The following is a 9,806-nucleotide window of genomic DNA, read 5'->3' as shown; positions in this document are numbered from 1 at the left end:
AAGTTAGGAAACAGTTTCATGCTTGAACTACCGAATTGTTGAACTTACTTGTAGCTGATGACAGAATTAGCTGTGGTTACTTGGTGAAGTTGCCGCTGAAATTGTATGTTAATTGCTTTAGTTAGGTTGGACAGAGTATAAACTGAGTGTTTATTGTTTTAAGCAAGAAACAGGGGAACCTTGATGAGAAATTCTGTGGTAATGTTGCTAGAAACAAGTGTGCTGGTTGAGAGAATTAGGAGGTTAAGTTCTTGTGTTATATTAAAAATTCCAAGATAATTGGTTATAAATTTTGTGTAAAACGACTAATAACACTTTGACCCTGTTTATTCCTGATCATTTTAGTAATTCTGGGACTGGAGAAGCTGGTAAATTGGAGCAAATTTAAACAACAAGCAAACTAGAATTTGGTGTAGCTTAAAAAGGAAAGAAATGAAAAGTTCCCTAGTCTCAATCTTTAAATTTGGATTTGGATTGAGATTTTAGCTTACCTGTGGTTTAAATTCTTGATTGAATTGTGGTTGGAAGTAATTGATGTTGTCAAGGGCTAATGATTGATGAAGCCCTTGGCCATTTGAATGACTTTATAAGTATTACTGCGTGATGAAATTTAATTGCTGGAATTTCTAGGAGGCCTTACCTTTATTTTTATTTGTTTATGATGAGCTTGCTGAAACCAAGTGCTAATGATTGATGAAGCCTTGGTCGTTCAATTTATTTTTTATCAGAAATGCAATTGTTGAAATCTAGGGCTAATGATTGACGAAGCCCTAGTGATTTGCTATGTGATTTTGCCATATTTGATCCATAATATGATTGCGAAATGGAATCAAAACTGTGAAAGTCGTTTCGACCTTGCGAACTCGAGTAACTGTGATCAAATTAATCAAAAATATTTTTCCAGCTAGTATTAGATTATAAAACTCAATATCTAGTGTTTTGCCTAAAACTTTCCAACTCGATAAATTTTCCTTTAGCTTAAACTAGCCTTAATAGTTATAGAAAATAATTTCTCTAGCTTTTGAAAACCCCAAGTCTTATTTTAATTCCTTTTCTTTCTTGAAGATTTGCCTTGGATAGTTGTCGGTAGGAAAAGTTCCAAGATAAGAGTTTTAATAGCTTTAATTAAAAATGTAGAAACTTGCTCAGCAAGAAACTTTATTTTAGATAAAATAGTTTTTAGTGACAATTTTTACAAGAACCATAGCTTAAAAGAAATCTTTCGAAGTATCTTTCTAGTTTTGATATTAAGTGGTTTGTAGATTTATCTCAAGAAAATAATACTCCCTCCGTCCCAAAATTTGGGTCGCTTATTGGGAAACACACTTTTTATGTACAGTAGCATAATGGGACACATTTATCTGATTATTCCAATCGTGCCCTTTGTTGTCCGTGGAGTAAAATAACAAGCTATTGGGTGTTGGGGACCACTGGCCATTAAGACATTTGACTAAAAGGCAAAGACAAGTTAAAGTAAAGCAAACATCCGTTTCCAACTCTAGCTATTCCTCTGTATACTTGGGTTTCATAAAATCAACAAGATCCGTTACAGAAGATTGACAATGGAAAAAGGTAAGTTTTCTACAATTCCGTTTATCACTTTGTTGGTGCTTTTTTTTTTTTATTTTCATTTTGTTTTATGATCTTTTGATCAATTTGAAGTAGATAATCTTGAAACTTAACATAATTTAGCTAATCTTTTATTTGGCGCCATTTGTTGTTTTTCCCTTTTTTTCTTGAAATTTGGCGGTTCATTGAAAATTTGTAGATGCATTTTTTTAAGCTTTTTGTTTCTCACGTTTCTTATAAATAGATTTTGGAAGCTGATAATTCTGATGCCTTTATTCTCTATATAATGAGATTATAGAGAGATTCGTCTATTGCACAAATTCTGTTTGATAATATTCCCCAGTGAACATGGATAATCATAGTTTTCAAAATTATGAAATCTCTAGGAAAAAGTTGACAAATCAGCAAAGGCAAGCCATATTTGAAGCATTATTGCAATATAGTTATGGTGGACAACTAGAAAGAGGATTAACCAAAGTTATTGCAACACAGTTCAAAATTAGCACGAGGACAGTACAAAGAATTTGGGAAAGAGCAAAGTCTTCAATCATTAATGGAGGCTCGGTTGACATCTCTCGCAGGTTTCCTAAGAGGGTAGGACGCAAAAGGGTAGAGATAGACTTCAGCACTATCATGGAAATACCTCTACGGTGTCGAACAAATATTCGTTCTCTATCAACCAAAATGAAAGTTGCCAAGTCCACTCTTCATCGACGAATAAAAGAAGGTGTTATCAAAGCACATTCAAATGCATTAAAGCCTCACCTTACTGATGACAATAAATTGGTAAGACTCAAATTTTGTTTGTCAATGCTTCAACAAGAGAGTCTTAATGATGCACCTATTTTCGAAAACATGTTCAATATGGTTCATATCGATGAAAAGTGGTTCTACATGACTAAGGAGTCTGAGAAATACTACCTACATCCTGAAGAAGAACACCCTATGAGGACTTGTAGGAGTAAAAAGTTTATTGTTAAGGTTATGTTTCTAGCTGCAGTTGCTCGACCTCGCTTTGATTGTTCTAGAAACAAGCACTTTGATGGGAAAATTGGAATATTTCCTTTTGCCTTCAAAGAACCAGCTAAAAGGAATAGCAAAAATCGTGTTGCTGGTACTCTAGAAACAAAGCCTATCCTATCAGTGACCAAGGAAGTGTATAGAAGGTGCTTAATTGATAATGTTTTGCCTGCAATTCGTGCTAAATGGCCACAAAGTGATGTAATCAGCCCTATCTTCATCCAACAAGATAATGCAAAACCACATATTGATCCAATGGATGTTGAGTTCATAGAAGCTGCCACAAGAGAAGGTTTTGATATTCGTTTATCATTTCAACCACCTAATAGCCCTGATATGAATGTTCTTGATCTTGGGTATTTTAGAGCCATTCAATCACTCCAGCATCAAGAAGCACCTAACTCTATTGACGAACTAATTTCTGCTGTTGAAAAGTCTTTCGATGAATTATCATCTGAAAGTCTCAACAATGTGTTCTTAACCTTACAACTATGTATGCTTGAGGTGATGAAGAATTGTGGAGGGAATAATTACAAAGTTCCACATATTGGGAAGCAACGGTTGATAAGAGATGGAAATCTTCCTTTGCAAATTGGATGTGATAAGGAGCTTATTGACAAAATCATCCATTATCTGCAAGCATGAATGTACTGGTATTGGTTAGAATTTCCATATTATTTAAACTTTGCTAACTTCTAAATTATGATAAAGGTAGTGATAATGCTATCTAACTTATGATTGATTTCTTTTTCTCTATTTTGTTCTGAAGGTATATCAAGTCATGGATCAAGTTTCTGGACTTGGATTATGCTAACGCTTTTTGTGCAGAACAAGGGACTTGACTTTTGCTATTAATGCTTTTGTACAAAACAGGAGACTTGACTTTTGCTAGACTTTTGCTACTAATGCTTTTGTACAAAACAGGGGACTTGACTTTTGCTAGACTTTTGGTACTAATGCTTTTGTACGACTTGGCTTTTGCTAGACTTTGCTACTAATGCTTTTGTGCAAAACAGGGGGCTTGACTTTTGGTCCTAAGTTATTTTTGAGGGTTGCTTATAAGATTTGGTTGTCACTCGAATCTATTTTAGGGGCATAGATTTTGTATTTTGTTGATTTGTATAGACAACCATGAACTCTTGGAAGCAATGAGCAGTAAATGTTATTTTAGTTTTGGTGCTTTCAAATTAATGCCTTGCTTGGATGTTTAGGATTTCAACGTAATACGCACTAGTTGATCATTTTATTTTTTCTTTGATATTTTTTTCACTCTATTTATTTGTTAGTTTGATACTAGAGGCAAATTTAAGAGCAAGAACACAAGTTATAGGACAAATTTTACCTTTTCTTTTTTCACCTTTACATTAAAAAAATTAAATAGTGATAAACAAAAGGGTAAGGAATGCATCTAGCATTCTTTATTTGTTTATCCAAAAAAAAACTTGATTTGTATTATTGTAAGAAATTTGTTCTTTTGTTAAAAAAAAAAGATAGAAAGACAAGAAACGAAACTTTCATTGCATCTGCAAACACTTGTGTAGCTTGAAAAGAGTAAAGAAAAGAAAAAAATGAAAAACAAGGAAAAAAAAGAAAAAAGGAAAAAAAAAAACAAAGATTTGAAGTGAAAGAAAAGAAATGGAAATGAAAAACACAAAAAAAAAAGCAAGGAAAAAGAAGAAAAAAGAAATAACAAAGATTTGAAGTCCAAGAAAAGTAACGGAAATAAAAAGAAACGCAAGGAGCTAAATGTGTTATGGTAGGGCCCATCATAATTGTTTAGTGCAATTTTGACTTTTCAATAGAAGGGTATAATTGGAAAGTAATTTTAAAAGTAGTTTGACTTTTTTAAAGTGACTCAAATTTTGGGACAAGTAAAAAGTGGAAATATGACATTAACAATGGGACGGAGGGAGTACTAATTACCTTTTATAGGGAAAACTACAAGAAACATTTTTACTACTTTTGCCAAGTTTCAACCTAAGTAAATCTTTGAATTTACTTCGAATCGATAAACTAGTTATATACTCAATAAACCTTTATAGTTATAAACCTGGAACTTGAATAGAAATTGAAAGTGTTATATTTGTACTTTAAAGGTCAAACTTGATTTTAATAATTTTAAATAAACGGCGCAGAAAACTTATTTGGCAAGAAATCTTATTCAAAGCAAATTGGTTCTGGTTTGCACCTCTAGAAAGAAAGAAATCCTACGAAGTATTTCATCACTTTCATCAGTTTAACTCTAGGGAAATTGTTGATTTATTTGGAGTAGATAAACTAGTTATGTACCAGATAACCTTGTATTTATAAACCAAGAACCCGTATAACAACCCTTATAGTTTTAAAACCTGGTTTTCTAGGGTATTGCGAGGACGCGGAATTTGATTCCAACTTGATATCTGAACTCCACTCTTGGTGAGTGTCCCTGCCTGTTCTATGCTTACCTGCTTAAAGTACCTTCTTGACTTGATATGTGATAATTTGAAAAATTGGGTTCTGATCCATCGAAGTGAGCTGTGTGTACTTTATCGCACTAGCCGTTCGAGTGGTGACCTGTGCAAAACATTTTTTTTCTCCTGAATCTCTAAATGTAGTTGCGTCGTTGGGTGAATCCCTCGACTTCCGTATCCAACTACCATAAATCTAAATGTAGTTGCGTCGTTGGGTGAATCCCTCGGCTTCCGTATCCAACTACCATAAATCTAAATGTAGTTGCGTCGTTGGGTGAATCCCTCGGCTTCTGTATCCAACTACCATGACGGGTATATCTCGAGTATACTACGTCCTTAGTCGGTGAGCGGGCCCGGGACAGGGGAATGAACGGTGACGGGTTAGGTGACAAAATGAGAAACTCTACATGGATTATAAGTAGTGAGAGTTGACGGAGGGTCAACTACGATAAAGGGTGAAGCGAGGAAAATGGCTCCTGAGAGCCCATGTATCCTACCTTGTGCTGTTATACGCTTTCCTATCTGTTTAAATTTGTTAAGTCATTATCCATTGTTTGATTTATGTGATTGCATGTTTTGGGGCACCACTGAGTTTTAGCTCACCCCACGTTTATTGTTTTCCTTAACAGGTTCTGGAAACTGAAAGCTGGATATTTACTTATGTTTTTTTTTTATATTTTGGATTGTATTTGAATACTATGACTTATTTTTGTGGGCTGTAGTGAGTTATTTGGGAATACTGTACTTTTCTTTTGGATTGCCACTTGAAACTGGAAAATGTGTAAACCCTAATTCGATTGCTTGGCTTGTAAGTTTGTATTATGGATTTATGTATTTATCTACCCGGTTTGGTACGACTTTATACTTTGGTACGTAGCACGTGGGACGGTTAAGAACCTCGATTGGCTATTTAAACCACTGTTATCTCTGAGGTTAATGTGGATTTGAGGAAGATCTTATTCGAGAAAATTTGTTTTGTAATAGATTAGGTTATTATTCGAATGGATTTGGGTTAGTATGCTTGCGTGAGTCCTGGCGAGAGCTGGGCAGACGGCCCGCCAACCCTTTGGTTCGCCTTAGGGGGAAGTGGGGTCGCCACAGAAATGGCCTAGAGCAATATAGTTTTCCCTATTTTCATGGTAAAATACTACTACTACTCTGTTTTATTTCATGAAATGCTAAATAATCCACCTAAGTATATCTCTATTTTCATGAACATACAACTCAAGCTCTACTCATATGTTTCCATTGTTATTACCAATTCTCATTGAACAATGACAACTATAAACAAGCTATTGGTGATCAATCAATAATAAGTAATCACAGTTACAAAAGTAGACAAGTTAATACAAGATATAACAAGTGTAAATTACATTCAATTCATATTATTTAGCCATAAGTTTCATCTATTCCCTAGATAAAGAAAATTAGCTACTCATGAATGATTTAACAATCAAACTCACAAGTTTATTAGTGCAAAACATCATAAAGTACAAGTATAAGAAAGATAAAAGAAAGCTTAGCCAATTGAAGGTGAAGCTCTCCAATTCCTGCTATGCTCTTGTACAATATGATTACAAGTGAAAACTCCAAAATGCTTCTCCAAGAACTCCTAGCTAGAGAGAAAAGATGTTACAAGAAGGAAAACTAGCTACGTATGGTAATGTCCTCACCTCTCCCCTGTGTTTCTGCATAAAAAGTGGTAGAAAGTCTACTCTTCTCCCTTCATAATTTCCTCCACTCAGATTTTGTAAAAAGAAGTCAAAGATATGATGTTTCCTTTTGTCTACACTCATTTGGTCTTCTCTTTTGTTGCAGAAGCATGTGCCACAGATTTCTATCCCTCAAAATAGCTGGAAAAGTTGTGAGAAAGGTAAAGAAAAACGGCTATGCCACTTGCTGAGGAGAGAGACAGATCCGAACCTCGAATCCGAGGGGTGAAAATGGATCCGAGCTCGGATCTTCAGGATCCGAGGACTTCCCATGCTGGATCCGAGGTCGGATCATTCTGACCTCGGATACACTCCTTCAGAAGTACAGACGAGGGCTCGGATCCCTCTTGTACACACGGATCCGAGCTCGGATCCGTGTTGACCAATTTTTCCAGTTTTTCACTTCTTTCATTTTTCTACATTTTTGCTCCCAATGTCTTGTGTACTTTGTCCTCTGGATGATCCTTACATTTCTTTCGGCTCGTGCATGAATTTCATACATCAATAACCTTCACAATTTCACAAAATTAACACATTAATCCATTCATTTATCAAGTTTTGAACACTTAAACAATATTTAAGCAATTATCACCAAAAGAGTTCAAATATGGCTTTAATCTTCTCAAAATATATCAAAAGTTCATGCCAAATTTGTACAAAATGTACGTTAAATATTCACTTATCAAATCTACAAGTTCATCTTCACCTTAGAATCCAATAGTTTATCTAGACATGAAGTCTAACATGAATAAGCACATTAAACTCATTAAACTAATTATGAAGAGGCACAAGGATGTAAAGAGTAAAAGTTGAAGAAATCTTATCCAAAGTGATGAAACAACCTGCTCAACATCCTTGAGCAACTTTTGTTCTCCAAATCCAAAGTCAAAAATAGTTTCTACTACAAGAAAAACCTCACTTTTTGCTGTTTTCTTCTACCTTGCTTAACTAAAAGCTCCCCACTTCTGTATTTTGATCTTGCAATACAATGCATATACATATAGAAGTTAGAAAAAGTCTTTATTGAAATGACATAAAGGTTCTTCACACTTTGCTAGACCTTTTTGAGCAGACACAGCCAAAATTCCAGTTGAAAATGAGCTATAAAAGTCGTGGAAAAGATGTGCAATTTACATAGCTGCCACCAGAATATGCAGAGGAGAATACATCGGGGTACGTTTTCTTTATCTTTTTCTGTTTTAGCCAAAATGAGGGGTAAAACATGGGGTAGCTTCTCGTATTAGGTTGTGTATTCTATTCAGAAAACTGAACTTGTTCATTTTGTAATCTCCAAACCATATTTGAATTGCGTTTAATAATTTGATTGTATTTTATCGAATTCAAAGTGATCATGAAATATCAAAACCTGTAAAAATAACAAGAATTGTACATTAAACCATCCAAATGCAAGTTTCGATCATCAAATATAACTTGAAGAAATAATTGCTTAAAGGAGCTATTTTTCATGCTTAAAAATCCTAAAAACACACTAAAACTAAGAAATAAAACACACTAAAAATAAACAAAATAAGCACTTATTAATATCAATACCATATTTGTAGCAGCTAAAACTTTTTACTTATTACTATTCAATAACCAACTATTTCTTGTAGTTGTTGTAGTTTTAGGAAATGAATTATTAGAATATTGGTGCATAGTTTTATTCTGAAGGTTGCCTTCGTAGTTATATCGTCATGAATTATCAGTGCACAATACCTTTCTTCTTCTTTTTTTTTGGCTCACTCCCTTTTAGAGTAACCAATATCTATTTGTTCGTCATGCTTTACCTAAAGGTCTTATATTGTCTTATAAGTTTCAATTACACAGAAAAATGCTATGAAATCAGGTCCTCTTGTATTTCACGGCACAGAACATCCACTTTAGTGGTTGTGGGCTAATCTTTCAAAAAAAATTGGAGAAGACAATCTTTTAAAAATAATTTGTCTAATTGCCCAGTTCTCCAATGTTCTTAGATCTTGTAAAAGGCCAACTGTCTGGCCACATAAAAGCATTGAAAGTTTTACTACCTTTTAGATTTAAACTGATTCTGATTTTTAGAATTCTTCTATAGTAAAATCAAGAGGATGCTATTAAATTTTTTCCTATAGCAATGGCCTGGTAAGTGGATTTCGTATTTTTAGGTGGACAACCTTGAAGGTCTTAAAAGTTTTAGCATCATAGATTTTTTTTTTAACAAGTTCCAAATAATTTATTTGTGATGATATTAGCATTCCATTTATTGTTAGTGATAAGTGCTTGTTTTGCATGTTTTTATGTGGTTGTGTATGTGTGTTTTGGGGTGTTTTAGTTGTCTTAGGGGTTAAATAAAAAGGTTATTTAGTTAAGTTTTGCATTTTGTGGTTAAAAGAAAAAACATTGCATTTCTATGTACTTAAATGATTAAATTTTCATGCTTTGTAGGTTTCACTGATTCAATCATTTATTGGAGTGAAATGAGTAGATGTTTGGATGAATTTTGATGATATTTAAGGTACATTAAAAATGATCATGAAGTATACAAGCAAGGAAATGCAATGTGCGCAACCTACCTTTTCAAGGCAGAAAACAGGGGAGCTATAACCGGCCTTGGAACCCTATCAAGCTCAAAGGGTTATTCAACCGGTTTCAATAAAAAATTTCTCAGAAGCAAACCTATTGCCTCATAACCGGCTCTGAAAATCGATTCATGTAGCTGGAGTTTTGGGCCGGTTTCATATCGGCTGAAAGTTGACGACTTGTGCAACTTGCTCAATTATTGCTTTTCTTTCTTCTTCCCTATAAAAGGGACTTCCATGGACGAAAATTGCAGATGAAAAACAAGAAAGAACCACCATCAAAATGTAGATCTAAAGTTAAAAACTCCTAGATTTTAGTTTAGATAGATTAGATTAGTGTAAGAGTAGTTAGTTAGTTCGTCCAATCTTTGTGTTTAGTTAACTTGGATGTAGATTGAAGACGAAGGAGGGAGAGCTTAATTGGAGGCTCATGTGACAGGGGGGTCTTTTCTCTAACTCTTGATTTCTTGTATTTGTATTCTAATGTTTGACTATAATAC

The 9,806-nt window shown here is 34.1% G+C and overlaps 1 protein-coding gene across 1 annotated transcript; it reads left to right on the top strand.

The window, feature by feature from the left end:
• Positions 1-1,917: 1,917 nt before the first annotated feature.
• On the top strand, positions 1,918-3,234 carry LOC113766770. The gene has a single exon (XM_027310927.1). It carries the CDS (start codon positions 1,918-1,920, stop codon positions 3,232-3,234), a length of 1,317 nt encoding a protein of 438 aa, XP_027166728.1.
• Positions 3,235-9,806: the final 6,572 nt, after the last annotated feature.

Source organism: Coffea eugenioides, chromosome 1 (assembly GCF_003713205.1).
Source record: "Coffea eugenioides isolate CCC68of chromosome 1, Ceug_1.0, whole genome shotgun sequence".
Taxonomy (NCBI): Eukaryota; Viridiplantae; Streptophyta; class Magnoliopsida; order Gentianales; family Rubiaceae; genus Coffea; species Coffea eugenioides.
The sequence above is the reverse complement of the archived record's forward strand: the minus strand, read 5'-3'. Positions and strand labels throughout refer to the sequence as shown.

Coding starts and splice junctions, on each gene's coding strand:
- LOC113766770 (XM_027310927.1), top strand. CDS start 1,918: ATGGATAATCATAGTTTTCAAAATTATGAAATCTCTAGGAAAAAGTTG.